The sequence below is a fragment of the Oenanthe melanoleuca genome, chromosome 6 (assembly GCF_029582105.1).
Source record: "Oenanthe melanoleuca isolate GR-GAL-2019-014 chromosome 6, OMel1.0, whole genome shotgun sequence".
Classification (NCBI taxonomy): Eukaryota; Metazoa; Chordata; class Aves; order Passeriformes; family Muscicapidae; genus Oenanthe; species Oenanthe melanoleuca.
Window position 1 is genome coordinate 25,447,817 of NC_079340.1, and position 23,125 is coordinate 25,470,941.

Here is a 23,125-nt window from a genome sequence, read left to right on the forward strand (position 1 = left end):
AGGGCAGGCCGCTCTGCCTCCCGAGCGCCAGGATCCCCCCAGAGAGCTGGGAGAAGTGGTTTCGCCCGTCGAGGGGCGGATTGGGCGCCAAAGGCAAGTTGAGGCGAGCGGAGCGAGAGGCGGGGCGCGCCTCTAGGGGGCGCTGTCGGGGTCGCGCTGAGGGGCCGTTTGCGCGGGAGGTCAAATAAAGGCTCGATCTAAGTCCCGGTTCCACTCGAGGATCTAAAAATAATTTTTAAAAATAAAAATGATAATAAAATATAGGCACCAGCAGCCTTAGGGCTTGCGTTGACCAGCTCCTTGCCTCAGCCAGCCGCTCCATCAGCCACCTCCTCCTGGCTGTGTAGGGCTGAGAGCCGAGCTCCGCATCCACAGGGAAAACGTCCGGGTGAAGCCGAATATGTGCCAACGATGGTCTGGACAAACAGCATGTGCGGAACAATTCTCAGAAAAACAGCTTGGCTGGAGCCCGTGCCCGTTCCTTTACCTCGCTAAACCACCATCCTGCTGCCGGGGGAGCTGTCAAATACACAAAAATAAGCGAAACGGTGGGAGAGAAATATTAATTTTCACCTCATCTCTTCCACTTACGGTGATTTCGGGTGTTGTGACAACAGCCAGGGTACGACATCACAGAGAAAATACAATTTTTAATTTGACAGTGCTCCTTCAAACTGCTGCTGTAGCCAACACTTCTAGACATGTGATTGAATTCTTCCACTGAGCCTCTTAACACTACTAAAAATTAGATTTAAACAGAAAGGTCTAGTTTCTAACTCTCCTAGAATGATAGATGGATGAAATACTTCTCCAATGGGAAAATCTCCCCAGTCCCAGACATTCTTAAATGCCATGTAATTAAATGGTTTTACTAACAGCCCTTCAAGAGGCTATTGTAACAGATTTTACCAGCACCTATAAAGAAATGGTCCATTGTTTATTCAGAATACGTAGGGTTTTAAAAAAACTAAAGCATTTAATGGTTGTTCCACAAACAAATTCAAAATGAAAATTTCCTGCCTGTCTTATTTGGCTTTTAAATAGCTTAGTTCAATGGGACTGAGGGAAAAAAATATTTTCTCTATTTGCATTTTCAAAATCCTCATCTTAGAATTTCAGGGAATTTTAAATCCTCGAATAAGTCTCACAGCATCTTTCTGGGACTAGTTTGTGATACTAAATTTACTCTTCTTCACTTTTTCTGGGGTGATGTTAGAGATGCCAGTGGTTTGGGTCCCAGGTGACTGGCCCATCCAAGGAGACTCCTGGCCAGGGGAAGAAGAAGGTTTACGAAAAGAAACAAAAGTCAGATTCCCCACTTTTCCTTACAACACAATTGAACGATCTTGTACCTGGTTAGAAGAGTTATTTACATTTATTTGTGCGTTAACATTTTCATGTAAATTAATTATACACAACCTAGATTACACAGATTTACACATTCTAAATAAAATGGGAATTTTCAAAACAACCTGAAAACATTCAGTGGGAGAAAAACAAAAATACATTTTGCACATGCATTTAAGGCTCTGTTGGGACTCCACAACAAGCAGTGCAGTCCAAGCTCTGCTGAGACATGGCAGTGAGGGTTTTGTCCCAACAAACAGCCAGGATATCTCCTCACTAACAATTTTCTCCTGCTAAAGACACAGGTGGATGTGGACGGACCATCCCTCTTTCTCAGGGAAGTAATAGGCATAGAAATGTTCTTAAATTGGCAGGTTTAAAGTTCATTCCTCTTTGTCTTCTACTTTTAGAGGTACAGGATGCCTTGAGTCACGTTTTAGAGATTTCCTTTGTAGTTCAGAAGCTTCTTTTCACTTAATCATAGACTCCCAGAGCAAGGAATTAATCTTCCTGCCCTAAAGAAGAGGGTTCAAAGAAACCAGCTGAGGAAAATTTACCTTTTCTCTTGACTGCTGCGATGACATTGTTGTACCTGAATGCACCAAGTCTTCTTGAAAACCCTGTCTCAAGCCAAAACATCTGGTGCTCCAGACAATTTACTGTTGTTGAGGTGCACCAAGAAGTGCACCACTCTATTATGAACAAGCACTGACAAGGACCTGGGGTCTCTTTTGTCCCCAGGTGTTCATTCTCTCTCGAGGACCTTGGATATACAGCACACTCCAGCAGTTTGGAGAGGGCTCATGTGCATACAAATGTGCACAGACACCACATTATACTTATTCATAGGAATAAAATCACATCCCACTGATATTCCATCATCAAACACTCTCACCAGTGTGATGTGCCTGCAAAAATAGCAACTGTATTCATTAAGGATTAAGTGGCAAATGATTGTCTGTTTCAAAGAGTGTTTCAAGTACTCAAATAAGGCCTCTGCACACAGGTTTTGCCACATAGCTTTTAGAGATTGTACTTGAGCGAGTGGAGTGGTGGGGTAGGTATTATATTTTCTGTTATTCTTTCAGTTTTGTAGTACTTGCTGAAAATATGCTTCCAACCCAAGTGTGATGTATGTCATTTTTATTCTGTCAAGCTGCTGTGGCTGTAGGAGTGCAGAAAGCTGGCAGCTCATATAACAGTGCTCTATATTCAGAACCTGCAAACGTATAATCAGTGCTTGCTACGCGAGGAGTTCACCTTGCTTCAGTACGTGCTGCAGAGATTTTTTTCCAAAGCCCTGCTTTATAAGCAGTGTTTTTTGTATAAATATGCTAGAATTAGACATTAGCATCAGAAATGAGGAAGTGGGAACACTGCTTTAATTCATCTAGGCTTCATCAGCATAAAAATACATCAAGCATTTCTTTCACAAAACTTAATGGGAACATATAGATGGAATTTCAGTTCTGTAGAATTTTTTTTCTCTCTTCCTAAATAGTAGAATCTCTCTCAGAAAAAAAAATGTTAAACCTTTTGTGGGGAGGAACAAAGCACTTTTAAGTGTTATTAACCTCTTCTATTACCACTTTCAGTTGTGAACCAACACGTGTATAGACTACTTTCATTCATGAATGGCTGCAATCACTGAGGTATTTACTGCCTTTTTCAAATGCCTGTACAAATCAGTAGGTTCACTGCAACATCAATCCCCTGTGCTCCATCGCTTGAAATCATTAGGGGAGGCAGAAATTCTCCAGACAATTCTTCTTAGTGCTGGTGTTGCAGCAGAACCTCAGGATCAAACCAGGGAACTTGGATTTTGGTTGACACTTTGATTAGACACTGCAGAAACCAGTGTCCAAGGGCATTTTGAAATCACAAACAGATATTCTTAAGTTCTACTTCTAGGCTGGGAAACAAAGGCAGTGAGAAAGTATATTGCCCAAGGTCAAGCAGGATAACAGTGGGACAGCTAAGAATACCTCTCCTCCTGGACCACCCAAGCCTGAATCCTAAGGCACAGGGCCGCAATACATCTTCCTCTAATCTTTGAGCTCATTGGAGATTCTAGCAGCCAAAATGAGAGAAAACAGTGCTTTCTTGACAGACCCTGGCACATGCATCCATCTCAATGCAGACAAGCCACCAAGCTTTTGAGGGACAAGGAGCACTTATGGTGAAAAAAATGCAAGCAAAACACACATGGGTTTCTTTTCCAACAATTAATTTTTGTCTTGAACAAATTACTGAGCTCTGTTGCTCTCAAACCCTGTAGTGACCCTTGCGATGCACAGTCTGACCCCTCACCAGAACCTGCAGAAACGTCTGTAATTGTCACATTGAGCAACTGCCTTGCTACAAAACTTAGAAGAGGGAGCCCTAAGCCTGCAAGTGCCTTAAAAGAATCTCAGTTTGATAAGGGGTGGATGTAATTACAGGTTCAGATGCAGGCTGCACAGCATTAGCCAGTGACATCTCTGTTCTACGGTGGGTACCTGTTTCCACCACCTACAAACCCTTTTTTTGCTCTTTTTTGTCTCCGCTCCCTGCCCCTACCACAGTGTGCCCTGAGGGTTGTCAGGGTGGTGTGCTGTATGGAGGAATTGGCTGGGAGGCATCTATATAAAAAATATGCATGAAAAGCAGCAGAGGATTGTTGTTTTTTTTTTTGCTTCTCCTTTTCTGACTCAGTTTTTAGTCACTTTAAACAATTCAAAACAGTCAGACAGCTTCTTTTCAAAAATAAAAAAAATGTTTCTCTTGATCACTATGATCCTTTGAATGTATAAAGTTAAATAAAGTATTCATCCATAAACCCTTTAATCCAACAACATTTTAAGAAAGCTAACACGTTTGTCAAGAAGAGAGTGGAAAGGTAAAACATCTCCATAAAATAAGCAACAGAGAAAGGCTCCTTTTTGAAAAGAGCGTAGGTTATTGCAAATTAATCTGCCACAGCTTTACTTAGGAAAACAGTTGTTTTGCTCATCATCTTTCAGACGAGCCTCTCTGTGAATAGAGTGTGGTTGTGGCTGAATGAATTTCCCTTGCCTCACCAGTTTGATAAGTGAAGCTTTGTGCGCCCGGGGCGGCGCGGGCAGCGCTGCCGGCAGGGGCGTGGGCCGGCTCCGGAACCGGGACCCCTGCCCGAGGGGGGACACCAGCCGTGCTTTCCTTCGCTACCATGCAACAAAAAGCTTAGTTATGTTTGGAAAATTTTGTGAAAGAAAGCACTGCTCTCTGTTTTTTCTATTTCAAACTGCGGAGAAGGGAAGGGACCTGCATTGAGCTGTTTATGTGGTCAGCTGTGCTGGATGCAACTCCAGGCTTGTGTTTGGATGGATCAAACACGAAGGAGAAGCGAATCAGGGACGCTGGATCCCACAGGTCTTTTGCACCCGGGAGCTGCCCTAGCAGTGAGGGTGGCAGCCCACAGCATCCTTGGCTTCAGTAGGGGCTGCCCTGAAGAGAGCCTGGGTCAGCACCAGCTCACAGGCATCAGGGCAAGGGGGTGGCTTCTTTTGGGGGCTGTATGACAGTCCTGAGGCCAGCACCTGCCCATTCATCAGTAGGGCTCAGGGACAGCCCACGGAGGACAGGATCAACTGGTTCCTATCAAAATAAATCATAAGCAAAGGTAGAAATCTGACTACTTGTTTAATCCCCAAGCTCCAGGTGAAAGATCCCCAGCTCAGACAACACTACAGGACTAGGAAATTGGGAGATGAATTAAAAGCAGTCAATTCCAAAAATCTCCTAATGTTCAAGCAAGCAGTGAATGCAATCCCAACAGCAGGAGAACCACACAAAAACATGTCCTCCATCTGCAGGACTGCTTGCTCTGAAGGTGTGTCTGCAGGAAGACTGATTCTCGCTCTTACACAAGAGGGAGTGAGGAGTCAAGGGGAAGCAGCCGTGCCTGCCTTGGCCCTGGAGGTGTTGTTGGTTTGGTGACATAATTGACCAAAGGGATATTTTGCAATCTGTTCTCAGCAGTGGCAGGACACAGACTGACTGAGGGCCGTGGAGACTCCTTGGAGAAATTGGCAGATGGATGCAGAGAAATCTCCGAATGCACTCAGCACATGTGATGAGCCAGACAGTGAGACAGAGGCAGAAAGAGCCTATAGAGCCTATAAAGAGCTACATAGGTCTGTGACCCAGACTGCCTCATTTTGGGGCAGCTTTTTCAGTCTTTGTGGTCAGTACAAACAAAATTATGTTTTACAGGGATGCCGGACTGGATATTTGACTTCCATAGAGCATCCTAAAATTCTGAAATAAAACTCTTTCTCCTTGCTTCTTCTCCTAATTAGCACCCTGGAAGGAGGTGGCTGCAGTAAATTTTTAATTAGATTAGAAGAAAAATAGTTATTTAGGCTGACCACATCCACTCAACAAAGTAATACATATCTAAACAGATCAGAGTCACACTGCCTGAACAACCCTCTTTAAGCCGCCTGTCTACAGCCTCGGGATCCACAAACAAATGTGATTTTTTAACCAGAGTACCAAAACAATCCCCAGGAAAAGGCAGCCTTCTTTCTGCAAGGCATTTTCACATGAAGGCAGGTGAGTTGCTGACCTTATGGCATCTGACTCATTTTAACAAGCTGCAGCAACTTCACCTGACACCGGGTGGCCTCTCCTGAGTGTGAAATTTCCCCCTGTGCTTTGAAGATCAAAGGAAAGCAAAGATAACTTCCAGTTTTGTCATGGAAGCTAAAACCACTGCCCCAGGGACTATCTTGGGCCTCACTCCCCATTAGCGCTCAGCATTTCTCAGGCTCTTCCCAGGCGGAGCCCAGGGCAGCAGGACATTGTCCTGTCACACCCAAGCTGGCAGGCTTCACCGCTGCAATTTTCACCCTACGGATAACAGGCATCTGCATTATCTTTTCCAGCCCTCCGAGGAAGTGTCTTGCTGTTTGTTCTACACCATCTCTCCTCGCCCTGGCCTGCTGTGCCGGCTGCCTCTTTTTGCACCCCCAGCTCCCTCACAGAGGGAGGATGGAGAAGGAAATGAGAAACCCAGACGGGAACACTGAGGCCTCTCGGCAGCCTCCCCTGCTGTCTGCAGACATTTCCCACGTGTCCTGACAACCTTTCCCCAGGATCCCACAAGCCACAGCACTGAGTATGGCAGTAGCTGGCTGTGCAGAAATCTTCTGCTTCCTCCTTCTTCATGGCTGAAGCATATCCCCATCAGATCTCACAGACAAGTCCAGAAAAACTCCTCACAGCTGGGCTTAGAAATCAGAACTGCCAGGAGCCACTTTAACACTTAGTAGCTCAGGCAACAACTTACCCTCCCCTTCCCTCCACTGGTGGTCCCTGATCAATTCTCTCGAGCATATCCGCCTGCGTCTGTCATGCTGACTGCCAGAAAACCAGCTGCTCTTCACAGCTGGATTCAGTAAACTGAACCATGTCAATGCTTTAGCACTCAGTAGCACACAGTTTTCTTGCCACCCACCCAGGGCTCCCATCGCCTGGCAGAGTGGCTGTGTGGCTGTCTGAAAGTGCTCCACAATTGGTTTTGTTTTTAACTAAGTAATACATTATATCCTGAGGGAAAAGAACAAAAAAACTCACAAAAAACCCCCAAAATCAAAATCCCACAACAATCTCTCTCTTCTAATGAGGAACATACGGACTCACAAGCACAGTACAATAAATTCATCATGGTAACAAGATTTCGTGCTTAGGATAGTCTTTGTCATGGGTCTAATATACATTGCAAACATATAAAAGAAGCTTTATGCCTTTCTCAGAATGAGATTGATATCGTTATCCCTGATGCAAGACAGCATGCAGAGACATACAGATAAGTCTGTGAGAAACAATCACAAAGAAATTCAGGTTCACTCTAGTACCAAAATGCTTCTCCCATGAGCAAAACCACATCAGCAAAGCTCTGTTTTACCAACAGAGCAGAAATATCCTCTGCAGAAGTGAGCTGTCCTGTGGAAAACACAGTTTTGCTGCTATAGTCCTTTTCTATATACTCAAGTGACCCATCTGGTCAGCTTGGTCAGTCCAGGTCTCACTCACTTCCTTTATGCTTTTGACAAATCTGGCTGTGCCAGCAGGAGCAGCTGCATCAGTTGCCCTGGAAATCCACAGGCAGAGCCCACAACTGATCCCAGACTGCCTGACCCCCAGGCTCTTGCTAGCCACAGTAATTACTGGGGGCAATGTGGGCATTGCTGGGGAGACCTCAGGCTGAAAGCATATCTAGGAGATGAGCACAGTTCTGCTGCACCCCTGTTAGGAATCTGCTTCACCCTGGCCAGTCGCTTGGGGCCCAGCCGGATGGAAGTTAATGGTCATGCTGGAATTTGTGTCAATTGATTTTCCAGTTAACTTGACTTAACATGATTGGAGGCATTAGAGCAGAGAGGATATACCCGTTGTTCCAGTTGAATCCTGTACACCTCAAATGTCATTTCAACGCAGAAGCAAGTTTCAGTTCCAATTAGAAAAAATGGTTCCTTAAAAGAAAGATTTAATGGGAAGATTCATCCAGGGCCTGGGCAGAATCCCATTGTATTCTGGGGCCCTTCTCCCCACCCAGGCAATAGGCTTTGGTTCAGGGCCTGGAGGCAGCTCACAATGTATGGGCAATTTAATAACGAGAGATGACTCACCCACTATCTGCTTTACAAAGGAATCTCAGAAATGGAGTATCACTGTGACAGAAACAAACCACTATTCACACACAGACAACCCCCTCACCCTCTCTCCCCACCACCAGGAAAAAAAAAAAAAAAAGAACCCATAAAAACTACATTGTCATTTCACTTGGAGACATAAACCTGGTCCTATTAACACTTACTCAAATGTTTAACTTTACTAACATGATTACATCAGAAAACCAAATTTGGAAAAATGGTTATGCCAAGGGGGTTTGAAGTTTGAATTGAGGACTTTATCAGTTTGCCTTTCATTTCTGAGCCTCTAACAGTCCCAGCAGAGCAGAAACCTTGTCTGTTCTGAAGTCCTAGTTGTGACTGCAGCAAGCATGGGCTAAGGCTGGGACAGGATTTATACAAAAGGTCTTTCCCACTTCTCTTCATGCATAGTGTGTCTTATGGGTCCCATGGATCCCATGCAAGATTGTATCCTAGAGATGCTTTCTACCCATGATCTCCCCAGCACAGGTCATATTCTGGGATATGAGAGCAATCCCTGACAGAAATGTGGGAGTCCTCAGGCAATGCTGTCCCTGAGGCCCTTTAAAGTTCTTTCCCCCTTTCTATCTACCATGGTCACTCCTGATCTTGAGTTACTGCCTTTATGGGTTTGTCTGGTGTCCTGCTGGGATTCCCAGAAGCTACAAATAACAGCCAGTGACTTTGATGGGACAGGCTAGTATGTGAAAGGGATATCTAGGAGCCTGCTCCTCAATAGCTAGACAAGGATGGAAGAGGTGCTGAGCATTTCAGCTATTACTGCAGAAGCCATTTGTCTTGGTAACCTTTACATTCCCTGCCAGTGTTCACAGGCAAGACACATAGGGATGCATCACTGCTGCTGATAGAAAACATGAATGGATTTGGTAAGCTTTACTTAGATGTCAGAGTACCTTGAATTTTGAAGCTGAAATAAAAAGATTGAAATGACCCCAAAGTTTTTAATGCAGTGGTGAAATAAAGTAGGACTTTACAACTGAGGCCCTGGTGGCAGAACTCTATTTGATTTTCTCTGATGACTCAACCTATTTCACAAGCTATTTTCATATTCCTTATTTAGCAAACTTACTCATGTCTCAGTAAAAGCCTACGATGTGATAAAGCCAAGAAACCGTAATGTGTGGTACTGGTAACACCTCCCACGTAAAAAAAAATCCTACTTCCATATTTATGTGGCTCTGCAAATTGGTTCCTGCCTTTTTCGCCCCAGAGAGTGAGCTGGCAGTGTGTCTACTCTCCAATTAACGTGAAGCTGTGAAAAGTGGAGATGGAGGGTCAAATTCACCATACCTGGGGCCTCACACATCTTTTTTCCATGTTACAGACACATTTGGACTTTGACTTCCCTGCAAGGCAAGTGTTGTTTTTAGCATACAAATGACAACGCCTGCAGAATACCTTCTTCATTCATGCTTTGTCTCCTAAAAAAAGAAGCTCCCACCAGAAGGCAAGAAGCTAAAAAGAGCTGCCTATCTTGTGGTGCTCAGGGACTGGGGATGGGCACCTCAGGACCAGCTCACCATGGAGCAGGTCAGTTTTACCTGGGTTTTACTGGTAAGGATTTCCAATTTCTACCTATTGGAAAGCTCTTTAGGCAGAAAGAAGAAGCTGGAGAAAGCCTGTGCTTTGTAACCAGAGTAGACTGGAAATCACACCAGCATATATATGGACTAAAAAGACACTTAGGGACACTTAAGGACACCACCCACTCATCCAACTCCACCCTAGATTTCTTCACAATCTGATTTGCAATGATGTAAAGATAATTTTTTTTGGTAGCAGTTTCTTGAATGCTTTTTTCTCTTGGAGACAGAAAGGCAAGGCAGCATGTGCAAAGCAGAGCCAGAGGCTGAGCAACTGCTCTCATGCTTGCAACATAACTGCTCCTTGCAAGCCTAAAAGCAAGGGACCAAAAGCTACATGGCACAAGCCCTGTCCAGTCCCCCAGGATGTGAAACAGACCCCAAGAGGCTCCAAGCTGTCCATGACACAAGAGTTCACCATTGGGAGTGTGAATGGAGAGATGTCACATCCCAGCACAGCTCTGAACTAGCACTTCCACAGGCAACAGAATTTGCAAAATCCCCTTTCTTGACATTGCCTCTCATCTTCTGTGGATTCTGGTATTATAATGGATAAGCTCTAATTAAAGTATACCAGTCCTGCCATCTTTCCCTAATTTGCCTCTTCTGAAGTCTGTAAGCATCCTGATAACAGCCTTCCCCTTGCTGTTATAGCTACAAGGGTCTCTACTTTTCCTCAGAATTTTGTTTTTTGAGGCCTCTGTTCCTCTGCAAAGCTTAGCTGGCAGATGGACACAGGCACATTGAACCAGCCTGCCATCTTCAGTTCTGACATTCCCCACACACCTGCCAGACCTGAACTTCCATCCTTGGCAATGAGTCATTCAAACCTAAGCTCATTTGGGCTATAAAAGCCTCCTAAATCTTCCATCCTACCAAATCTGGTAACTTTCCTCAGTACACAAACCACAAAGCACCCATGGAACTGGTCCTTTCCCTAAGGATGAAGGTACCTATTGGGTGTTGCTGTCTGGAAGCAGAGAACCAGGGCACATGTGAGCTCAAACACATTGCCTTTTCCCAGACAGGTGCTATCCCAGTTTGACACACTCACCTTCATATATCAGTGCTCAGATCCTCAGGTCCTTCTTTCCCATGGGAGCAGCATGGCCAGGAGGAGGACACATGCTCAGCCCAGAGCCCTGTAATCAGATTGTCCCTCAGAGAGGTGGGGTCTGCCAAACTGGCCAAGGGACAGAGCTGGGGCCAGAGGTCTCACACTAGCACTGAAGTAGCAGAGCAGGCACCAGCATGAGCATGGGAACACAGCCCTCTGGGAGGCAGCATTTGCATCCCACTCTGACTTGGATGCTGGGACTTCCTTCTACCAGAAGGAGAGATGGATTGAGACCAGCCAAGAAGAGGGAACCCATGCCCTGAGCAGGAGCATAAATGCTGGTCTCCTGTGTCCAGGCATGACAATAACTCCTCTTCAGGCTCCACAGGGCTGTGGCCTTCTACCCTTGCTGAATTCCAGCCCAGCTAACACTATCCACCCACACACTGTGCTTAAAGCCCAGGACAAGAGCTCCCTTCCCTCTCAATCTGGCTCCTCCACCTGGTCTTGATCTTTTCCAGCTGCTTTGGTCAAACCTGTCAAGGTCAGCAGTTCCTCTGTTAACTTCTTCAGCCCACTCCCTTGTGCTCTGCAAATATTCCATCATTGACTCTGCAGAGGGTTTCAGCTTTCTCATCCTTAAAAAACAGCTGGTTGTCCACCAGAAAGGGTTTGGTGCAGCTGAAATGAGAACTGTTGGCTGCTCTGTTTCTGTCCAGGTTGTAGGTCTCAGTACACTGTGGACATGGCCACTCTCTCACTAAGCTCAACCTTTCTGCTTGGGTGCTTGTGTGGGCAGAGAGGCAGAAAGCCCTTTCCAGAGTTCCCCAAGGGGACCAATCAGGTCTTCCAGAAAATTAATTGATCTGCTCTTACTAGATCATCTGCCTTCCCTCCCTAGCTGCTGGTTCCCATGTTCAGGTTTCCCAGAGCTCAGGCAGGGTAACTGACACATCCCTCTGACACTGGGGAAGAAATCCAAGGCACATCTCCAATAAGACCTTCTCATTTGTCAGAAATGCTTCCCTTGGGGTAAGATGTCACAAACGGATGCATTTGTGCACACATGCTATGTAACCCAGATATTTGCCTTAGATTTTAACTTGGTAATTTGGAATTGCAGATCATAAATATGCTGCAGTGATGAGCCAGAAAAAGCCTAGAAAATTCACGATGAAAAGGGGCATGAAACACATCAGACATACTGGTACTTCTAACTTAATCTTTTTTTTTCATTTAAAGAAGCAAAAAGACAAGTATTACCCACACGCAGCCAGGGGTGCTGTGTGTCACAACAAGCTTTGCTCTAAGGACCAGGGCATGTAGCAGCCCCTGTTATGTGTTGGAAGGAAGTGGGGGCTGTGCCTAGTTCAGATTTTCATCTTCAGCAAGATGGTAAATCTTATATAAAACAAGCATGAATCAAAACAGAAGTGCCTGCCTGGCTGCTGGGAAGTGACGCCACCGTGACTCATGTCATTCTGTTTAAAACAATCCTCCCCCTCACCTTCTCCCCTCTGTAGTGATGTACCTTGGTGGCTTTTCTGCACACAGCACAGTGATACTTTCCCATTTCTTCTACCTTCTTACACCTCTTTTACACCATAATATTTTTCTCAGGTGACCTCTCCCGTCACCAGACTCTCCCAAAGCACTCTCGCAGATCACTCCAAGGACAACAAGCAGCTTTATTTTCCTGGCATTTTTTTCCTTTATTATTTTTTACACAACATAAAAACCATTGCAGGTTTTCTTTCACATTCACGAGATCTCTTGGAAATTATTGCCATTTCCCATACATATTACATATTTAAAAATAATAAAAAGGTCAACAGACAGAGACACTCATTCTGAACTCCCTGTGGACACAAAAGCCAATGAGAGCAAGACAGAAATCATTTTTTCTGGACAAAGGCTGACTAGAGGTGACCACACACACTAAGCAAGTCACATAACACTGAAAAAGACCACTTGACCACACATGATACACAAATGGGAACACTTGGGAAAGGATGGAGAAAAAGTTGTCTTGGAGCTGAAAGCTTGTCAGGTTTTTTGGTGTGAAGTCCAGCAGTTACAGTGTTCTACAGTGTTATCTGATGGGATGTGGATGTGATGAGGATTGTGGAGACATTCAAGTATTCTAGGGCTGTTCTTAAAAAACAGATGGGAGAATAATAGCTCAGCAGGGTAGCTGATAGACATTAAGTCCCTGCTTTACTTAAAAGCACATCCAGTACAAAGGCAAATACAGAAGTACAGGAAATGCCACACCTGAATGGAACCACTGGTTTGGGTTGGTATCTAGTTACACTGTGGACAATACCTGACACTTCAGAGGCTGGAGCAGAGAAGGGATTTTGACCTGGCTGTGCAACAGTGTCCTGGGAAAGGCACTCCCTCTCCCCACTCCAGCCCTTTGCTACCTGAAACATAACACAGGAGAGGGGAGGAGGAAAGCCAGAGAAAGATTTGAACAAATATTCACTCCCACCACCTCTGGTTGCAAAGGTAGTGCTTTTCGTTTTGCTTGCTTCCCTGCTGCTGCTGTTTATTGCTTGAAACTTTAAATAAGGGTATTTTCAAAAATAAGATTGGAAGGAGATGGGAACTGAGAACATACTAAATGGATTTCCTCATTTTTCCCCAGGAATCTGGAAATACAGTAGTGGGTGCACGTTGTGTGGTTAAAACCCTAAAAAAGCACTTTGTATTTTCTTTTAAAAAAGGACAATAAAAGTCCAGAAAACTTGCCATGCTTAGACCACTTACATCTTACGGTCACAGCTTATGGGAAGTATGACCCATGACAACCACTCCATCTCAGAGTAAGTGGATGAAGTTTCTCTATTGCACATTCATGAAATGTTCTTGTTGGGGATCACAGTTTGGATCAGGACCACTCCAGCTCCGGGCTCCCCACGGTGTTCAGCAGGAAGAAGATGCCGTCATTGGGCTGAGCTTCAGCTGGTGGACAGGAGAGTGGATGGGCACAGAACTCAACACTGAGGTAGGAAAGGCAAAGCACGAGCCCTCAAAGTTTTTACCTAAAGTCAGCTCCTCTGCAAAGAAAGACGCAGCTTCTGTTTTGCAGGAGGCGACGGGGGGGCTGGGGGTGGAAGACAAGATCTCTGACTCGTACTGTAGCAACTGGCCCATGAAACCAAAGTTTGGGGAGATCAGGCTCCGGCGCTGCTTGATGTAATCGAAGGCTTCGTCCAGGCGCAGCCTCTTGGTCTTCATGAGATAGGCCATGCAGATGGTGGGCGAGCGCGAGATCCCCGCCTCGCAGTGCACCAGGATCCTGCCGCCCGCTCGCCTGACGTGGTCTGGGGGAAAAGCCATTGCAGACATCAGCTGTGGTTGGGGATGGAGGGGATGCTGTGACACACCCAGTGCTGGGGGGCACAGCCAGGCTGCCAGCAAGGAGAGGCACTAAGGGTGACACGGAGATTAAAAGACAAGCAGGACAAAACCCGGCTTGCAATGGACCTGAGCTTGGTTTCAGAATCTGTGGATCTTGATTTGGTTCTTTTTGCATTTTTTAGGCAAGTCCATCCCTGTTTCCCTCCTTGTGCCTACTCCTCTTTTGGAACAACTGACATTGAAGAACATGGTGATGCAGGCAACATGCATTTCTCTGCCTGCAGCTCAAAATGTTGTGTAAAGCTCAGCCTGGCCAGCCCTCCCACCATCTGGTCACTCAAAAGTTGCAGGGGCTCTTATCATCTTTGCTAGAAAAACAGTATTTTTCTTCAAAATCCTGACTCTCTGCTTTGCCAGTTGGCAGCAAACAGCAGTACCAGGAGGTACCCTTGGGTGGAGAGGCTGAGCTCAGTCCCTGGGGCCTCACCACAAAGCACACAAGCACTGGCAGGCAGTTGCTAATTACAGCCCGGTTAATGGATGCTTGGACTTAAGTCAGGATATAAATGGCTTATGCAAAGCACCCATTTTACACAACAGGAGCCACTGTGGTTACTCACACAACACAATGATTGTTATTAGATTAAAGAGAATGTGCTTAAAATAAGCCCTTTCCACACAAAAAGACTGTTCAAAAAATAGACTTTTCTCTGCTCTATTGCCTTGAGCAACATGTTCAAGCTCCAATTTATGGATAACTGTGAGAGCAGTGCTTAGAGAAGCACACAGAGAGCTGAGGAAGTTATCAATTGCCTGCCTCCAATTGTCTGCCAGGGGACTGCCACCACGACCAGTTATATTTAGCTACTGCACAAAATAAGGAAGGCATGGATTTGAGTCATCCCCAGCATCTACACCACACACCCAATTTTAAAAGAAAGTGAAAATTAAAGTCATCTTCAAAATCTGGGAAATTTCCAGGTGACTCGACATCTACCAGAAAGGGTTGAGGATAGGACAGAAAGGTGCCAGAAATTATTATTTCCCTGAAAGGTATGACATGTCCCTTACACCTGGGAAGGGGAAGGACTCAGAGAGCACCCTCAGGTCAGGTTTTTATAACTCTGCCTGCACTCTTGAAGGACTCAAACTCAGCTGAGCAATGAGCCCAGTGAGTCTGTAACTGTGTTTTATTCCCTTTCTCTCTTGAATATTCCTGGAGAGCAGCAGCACTAATTTCAGCATGATCTCCACCCAGGCTCAGGCTTCTCCACCCCACCAAACCATCTTGTGCCTCTCAGGGAGAAGCCTCTCCTGTGGTCCCTGGCACAGCTCAAGTTCACTCAGCCAGCACAGGAAGATTTGAAACTGAATAGTACAAACTTTTCTAAAGGCCTCCTCATTTGTTTGCATTGGTGTATTTGATTAAAGAGTGAGATTCCAATATGATCAAAAGGAGGAATGGAAAGAGCTCTGTGATAAGGGGGGGACAATGGATTTCTAAGACCCCACCTTTGGGATATCTCAACACAGTCAGGCAATAAGATGACTCTGCTTCAACTGGTTGTTACTGACTCTGACATGCAAGTCCAAGAAACTGGGGCTTTTTCCCATCACAAAATTCAGTAGATTTCAATGTCTATTTTATTTTATAATTAATTAAATTAGTTTTTAATTGATTTTACATTTTTAATAAGTTTAGAAACACATGAAAATCTGAAAATTTGTTCATTTGTACCTACCAATGAAGTCTATGGCTTCCTGGAAGTGAGAGCTGATGTCTGCTGTGTGACTGTCCTCCACTGGGATCCACTTGTAGCAATACTGGTCTTTGAAGGACTCTGAGCTTTTCCTGGAGACATTTAGCAGGGCTGTGATGTGCAGGTTGGCGAGAAACTCGCACTTGGAAGCATGATAGGCACTACCAAGGTAGAGAAAAGGCAGGATTTCGACCGGACCACCCTGGAAGAGAAGGAGCAGAAACATGTAATTCTTTTTTCTAAAATCCTGAGACCCAAGAGTGACCAAGGGAGCCCATGGGGGTGCCTGATCCCTCCCTCTCTGGCTTTTTTGGACCCCAGTGCTGCTGGCCAATGAATCAGTCCCATGGCAATGCCCAAGCAGGAAAAATGTTTTAATTTTCTTGTCCACATCTGCTAGGTGAAAAGTCAGACCCAACCCACTGGTGTGCAGGATGCTTTCTTTAAAATGCTGCCCCTTGCAGTGCATGCAAAGTTCTTTCATATGTGGTGCCCATTCCCACTGAGGCTTTGCTGAAATATGGGCAAGGCAAGACAGGGAGGAAGATGAGGACAGAGGAAGAGGCTGCTTTGGCTCAGCCAGGGCTTAGTCCCTCTGGTCACATCTCCAGAAGTGAAACAAAGCAAACAAACTCTACATAGGCTCCCCATTGCCCTTCACCCCACACCTCTCTGGAGCACAGCACCTGCTGCATCACCCACCCCAAGACGTCATCTCAGTTCCTCTTTCCTCAGCACAAGCAAAGGCTGGATGATGAGACAGTGAAAGAAAAGCCACTGTCTGGCAGAGCTTTGTGAGCTGGCAGGTAACTTTCCATGATGCACAGGAGCTGCTGCCACCCCCCAGCTGCAAGAAACTGCCTTTCTACTCCTCCTGAACTGCCCACATGGTGGGTTCCCATGCATGGGGGACAGCTGGCAGCCAGCCAGGGTGGCAGGAGGATGCCTGGTGTGGGAGGTGCTCCCAGGAGAGCAGAGGCATCACAGGGGGACTCCCCTGAGCAGCAGGAAATGCACACCCTGGCGGAAGCGTCCCGACCGCAGGGTGACATCTCGGAGAGCACAGTCCCCAGGCTGGGTGGGCACACCGTGACTTCCTCTGTGGAAACCCCACTTCCCCAGCCCAATGGTGGGTCTGGCTTCTCAGAGGCACTGGCCCTTTGCCAGCCTCAAATTCCTCCTGGGATCTCACAAGAGTCATGGGCAAAATGTGCTCCTTTGTCTGCTGGCGAAGTGACACTTGTGGCAGCCTCTCCCCTGCCCATTCTCGATCTCCTGTGGAGCTGTGAGCTGCTGACAGCTTATGTGGTCTGGGTGTGTGACAAGAGTTCATAAATAAAGTTTGGGGGTTAGATAGAGTGTTTCACCTCCTTCTGTCGCCTAATTTTGAAGCTAGGCAGAGGTGATGCTGACCAGCAGTACACAAGGGCCACTAATTCAGCACACAGGCTGCCAGCCTGGGCTGTGACAACTTACTGACAGCCCATGGCATCACCAGGACCACTGACACCCTGCCAGCCTCCAAGAGAGCCTGGTGGCAGCAGGGAGAAGGCCCAAGGGGAGGGTCACCCACCAGAGCTGTGACACACACCTGGTCGTACGCAGGTTTGTGGTTGGCACTCTGCTTCTCACAGTGGCTGCCAAGGTTTCTCTCGGCCTCCGTCCTCTCTGGGGAAATGAGCTTTCCATTCACGCAGCACTCAGGATATTGGGAGTTAAAGGTTTCGTATCCCCCTGGGGAAACGACAAAAATAAGAAGATATTAATATTTATCCTCCCAAGGTTTAATTCAAGTGACAGACAAATGAAGCTCCAGCTCCTGCAATGCAGTGGAGTAGCAGTGCCCAGCAATGAGCTCCAGGGGAGGGTCATGAAGGATAGTGCTCCTCTGGGAATATGGGTTTTCTTAAAAGACTTTGGGCACCCAAGGAAAAACCTGATATCACTGACAATTATTAACTTGCCAAAACCCAGTGAATATAGACTAAAGCTGTTAGCAAATGTAATTCTGTTAAGTCTAGCATCCTGTACAGTGGGGACTAAATTCCCTCCGCCCAGGTTTGATACATGAGCATAATTCCAGCATTTGAGGCAGAGATTTCTATATTCAGGAGTCATCTTTTCTAAAGTTGTCATTAATATATACACTGTGACAGAACACAAAACATTTTTTTTTTTTCATTTTTAAATGAACATAAACACAAGAGTGGGATGCTTGCATCTGTCTCATTAATCACCACAATTCACGAGACAGTGAAGTAATGAAGATGGTCCCACTGAAACCAATCTATTAAATAACAGCTATAAAACTTAATGAAATCCTGTGACAGCATTTGACAACTGAATAGCCCCACATGAGCTATTCTGCACGGTTAAGTACTGCGTTCATTTCATTCAGTGCGCTGCTAATGAAAAGGAATTAATCCTATTATTACATCGTTACTCAAAGTTTGTCGTCAGCTAAATTGTTGCCTGTTTCCAGGCTGGGAATATTCTGTCTGGAAGCACATCATCTCCAAAATGATCCTGGATAAATCAGGTAGCAGAAGCAGCCTGGAAACGTCAGTGGTGTGCCACATGTCTGCCACCTGTGCTTTTTCAGAGCAGAAATGAATGGCTCATGAACAGCTACATTCAATAATCCTTCAGTGTGGCCCTCAAGTAAACACGGCTTGGAAGGCAAAGCCTCCCGCTGTGATTCATTCACCTGCGACTGTTTCAGCCTGATAAGCTGTGTCAGTGTGGGTGCCGGGGTACAAGGACGGATTTTGAAACAAGGGAAGTGCTGAAGATCAGAGCAGCCACAGACTCCCACCAGCCAGGCTGCCAGGGCTCGGTGGTACAGCCACCTCTGACAGTTCAGCCCCACAGCGCCGGTGTCTCATCTGTTTGCAATGTTTGAGCAGATGTGTGCTCAAATTCACGACATGCTACTGTCGCCTACTCATTCCTGCCGTGGGGTCCTCGTGTTGCAAGCGGCCAGCGTGATCCAAAGCCCACTGAATGTGATGAAAGGCTGTTTTCCATGACAGAGGGCAGGAGAGCGACTTTACAGTAAACGGGCACTCAGCACCTACCCCAGCCACATTCTGCCAGCTCATCCCAGAGCTCACAGCATGAGGTGGTGGTCAAAGCAGTCAAGTGACCGTAGAGACCACAGTGATGGTGGGAGGTGTTTGATAAAATGATATCCGCAACAACTGGGTTGAAAAAATGATATCCCTAGCAACTCACAGTGTGAAATAACAACAAACACTAGAAGCTCTACAGATTTCCCTGATCTCCAACTGCCCTTCATGGGGTGAACTTTTAAATCTTCTTGTTTTGCATAGCTGACCTTATCCTCCCCCAACCCCTCAGCCACTGCCATCACGTAAGAAAAATATGTCCAGTTTATATAAATAGCCATGATCCTCATTTATGCCCTTTGTTGTTGTTTTTACTCTTCTTGAATGAACACAGAAATCTGCTCGAGCCAAACAAGCATGCATGTCTCGTGTCTCTTGGGGCAGCTAACACATGCAGCTGCTGAATGGTTAATTACAAGCCTTGGGGATCAGGATATTTGCAGGCCATTCTTACAGTGAGTCATCTGCTCATCCCATCCTCCAGCAATCTCCTCTCTTCCCCCTCCCCACTCAACCTACCTTCCCTGAGGTCATTTCTGCAAATACTCAGTTGCTCATCATGGAGAGCTGAGCTGCACTTCCGTTTTAATCAATAAGTAATAGAATCGTTATCAGCACCAAGGGAGGATCCGTTATTTTATCTTTCTTTTTCCCTGACACACAACCACTCTCACCGTGCTGGGGCTGAGCTCACCCAGAGTGAAACTGCACCTACACAGATGAAAGATGTGACCCTGCAAGCCAGAAAGCAATGGAGGGAACAGGGCCTGGTATGTAATGACTCACTTACAGCTGCCCTCTCTGGGACCAGATCCTCAGGATCTTGATGATCTGGTGGTCTTGATGACCTCCTTATATCTTACTGCCATGAGACCCCCTTAGCACTTAAAAGTAGCCAATACCTCCTCCCAGCTCTCCATGCCTAAGGAGAACAGGAATATGAGGGGAAACCTCAAGGAGGATTTTTCCTGGTGGTTTTACAGCCTATTATTTGCAAAGTTGGTAGCAGAATCCTCCAAAGGACCCTTTCTCCTGATCAGAACCCAGTGTTCCAGGGTGATTTATATCCCCACTGTGACAAGGACCTTCCCCCAGGCCTCAACAGCTTCCTGGGGGTCTGTGGCCCCAGTGAATCACCAGTGCTGCCACTGAGTCATGGGCCTGAACCTGCAGCCCCAAGCACTTCCAGCAAAGCAAAAGGAAACTGCAGCAGGAAAAGCAGGAAACTTTCTCATACACTGAGAGGAAATGTCTTTAGCCTCAAATCGACAGGCTTTCAAGATAAGACACTTCACAACTCACAAGAAGCACAAAGCAGAGCCTACACTAACCCCTCATCCTGGATAAACTGCCCACAGTCACAGTCCTCACTTCAAAGTGTGGGGCTGGTACAGGAGGAAAGGACGATCGTGTGGCCAAACAAGCAGTTTGAGAGTCGGCACAGCTTAATTCGGCCCCCAGTTTACCACAGACTTCCCACTGTGACCCTAAAGATATTTCTTCATCTCTAGTTTAGTGTGGTCCCTAAGGATTTGAATGACACAGTGCCAGTATTTCTACCCTCCAGAAGCAGAATTTATGCTTTTGTGGTGACAGTCAGATCCAGCAAAGGCTGACAGTGACTGGACAGAACAAGGGTGGTGGCACACATCCCCCTATCTCAGTACCACGCAACGCACAGGCCGAAGATGATCTGCCCCAGCGGGAGGTCGTTACAGAAAGCAAAAACGGTACATCAGAACAAAAATTAGTAATAAAAGGCTTATTAAAAGCGAATTAACTCTGGCTCATTAGAACACAGAGGCAGGCTTTATTCAATAAACATCGCCTTGTTTTCCCCTCCCTTTTATGGCCTCATGGTATGGCAAGGGGTTTTTGGAAACTCCTGCTCGGCGTGGCTCCGCCGCTGTGCGGGGCTTCGGGCGGGAGCGGCCCCGCTCCCGGAGCGATGGGAGCTGAGCTGAGCACACCGAGAGGGCAGAAGGACAAAGGCGCTGCCAGCGGTGGGGGGAGGCAGAGGCGAGAGGACAGGCAAAGGGCGGGCTGCTATGCTCGCTATGCTATTTATCGTTTTATTAGCCCGGTTTACACGGGAGGAAAACAAAGAACCGCAATCGAAGGGCTGTGATACATGTGAGGGGAGGAGGTATCTCTGCCCCCCCGACAAGCCCCGGAGTTTCGACTCTAGGTTTCCCATGCCAGCGTCCATGTGCCCGACCGAGAGAAACCTCTCCGCCCTCGGTGGAGGGGTGGGCTTCATTCTTAGAGTTTCGTGTGCTCAACACGGGTGTCCCTGTGTCACCGGGCGGAGAGCGAATGGCGGTGGCCTCGTCTCTCCTCGTATCCGCAGGGCTGATTTTGTTTCCCACGCAGCGCCGATATCTCTCCCCTTTAGTAATCTACAACTTTTGCTGTTCTTTACTGATATTCTCGGCTTTCCCCTCAGCCTCTTAAACGCGTGGCGGGGGTGAGCGGAAAGGCATTTCGGCTCAGCCCGCAGAGTCTATCCGGGATTTATTTCCAGTAGGTGGAAAAGAAACAAAATCCCGGTGTTACCTCCCTGCCCTCCACCAATAATCAGGTTCACTGCAGGGCGAAGGAGACGGAACGGGAGCACCTCGGGGCCGCCGCCAACCAAGGCAGCTTTGAGGGTCGATCGCGCCGCTGTCCCCCAGCCCCTGTCCCTCGGGTCCCCGCGGTCCCTCTCACCTTTCAGGAAGCAGACCCTGGCCCCGGCCTCCGGCAGGCTGGAGAGCAGGGCGTTGAGGACGATCTGGGCTGTGCTGTCCTTCTTCAGCTTCTGCCAGTGGCCCGTGTCCTGGTCCAGCACCACCACGGCCGCCAGGCGGGCGGGCCCCGCCGCCCCCTCGCCGCCCAGCAGCAGCCGCGCCCGGGCGGCCGCGTCGGGCACCACGAAGTGCAGCGGTACGGCCCCGCCGCGGGCCCGCCGCATCACCACCGAGTTGAGGTTGACGTTGAGCGAGCCGCGGAGGCAGGAGGCCGAGTAGGACAGGTAGGGCCGGCAGTCCAGCACCAGGCAGCGGGAGGGCTCCTTCCGCAGCAGCTTCCGCAGCTGCCGGCAGTCGAGGGACGTGACTTTCATGCCGGCCGAGGGTCGCGCCCCGCCGCAGCCGGGGCAGGAGCGGAGAAAGCGGCGGGAGAGTGCCCGGCGCTAGCGCGGAGCCGGCGGCGATGGGACGGGACGGGAGGGACCGAGGCACCGCACCGAGCCCGGGCAGGGAATCCCGGCCGGCGCCGCCGGGCATTTATATGAATGGGAGGCCGGGCCGTGACGACACTGTCCAAATAAGGGGAGTGACGCGCCCGCCTCCCAAACATGGACATCCCCCGCCCCGCGCGCCGCCCCCTGGCGGGGATCCCCTCCCTCCCTAGCGGCGGTAGGTCAGCATCCGAGGCAGAGGAAGCTGAAAAACGCTGCAAAAATTCTCCACTCATCGGCTGAGGCTCATCCCGACATCACCGCCGCCCCCTCCCCAGCGCGTCAGGAGAGCAGGGAAGCGTGCCGGGGGGGTGGAGGAGAAGGAGGGAGGGAGGAAGGAAGGAAGGGCAGCGCTGGGGCACGCTTCTCGCACCAGGTTGCGAATGGAGTTTCAGTTCCCTTTATTCCCCGCCTCTCAGAAAAGCCTGAGCCCAGGCAGGCCTGCCTGGAGAGCTCTGCTGCTCGCGGGATGGGAGCTGCCCTCTATTCCATCCCTTCGGGAAGAGTTGGGTCCCCTGCTTGGGCCATGGTTTGCATTAAAGCAGCTTTGGCAACAGAGTGATCAGCGAGAACTGCCTGGGGAACAACCCCGAGGATGCCTTTACCTAGCCCAAGGTTACAGTCTAAGGAGTAAAGAAAGAGTAACGGACTGCGGCAAAGCAAGGTGCCATTTCTGCAAAAATAGAGAATGCTCTAAAGCAATGGGGACAATGCATGAGAGGGCCACTTGCAACATGAAAATTGCTGATATGGCTGTTTGAAGGGAAGGTCCCTTTCCCTGTGGCTGCAAGATTGTGTCTCAAGGACTTGCAAGACTTACACCACAGACCGCTGACTGTGCCTGGGTCCAGAAGTCATGACACTAAGACACACAGGAATTAGGAAATTTGGCACTTGCCCTTTTGTTGCAGATAGTTTTGTAAAGAGACCAAAACGATGAGTAGAAATTCCTAGAAGTTAAGCAAA

General features: G+C 47.7%; 1 protein-coding gene across 1 annotated transcript; it reads right to left on the reverse strand.

The window, feature by feature from the left end:
- Positions 1-12,353: 12,353 nt before the first annotated feature.
- Positions 12,354-22,182, reverse strand: DUSP5 (dual specificity phosphatase 5). The gene is made up of 4 exons (XM_056495220.1): positions 21,649-22,182; positions 17,403-17,545; positions 15,794-16,013; positions 12,354-14,014 (listed from the first exon to the last, which is right to left on the reverse strand). The coding sequence occupies exons 1-4, from the start codon at positions 22,040-22,042 to the stop codon at positions 13,614-13,616; spliced, it is 1,158 nt and encodes a 385-aa protein (XP_056351195.1). The 5' UTR covers positions 22,043-22,182; the 3' UTR covers positions 12,354-13,613.
- Positions 22,183-23,125: the final 943 nt, after the last annotated feature.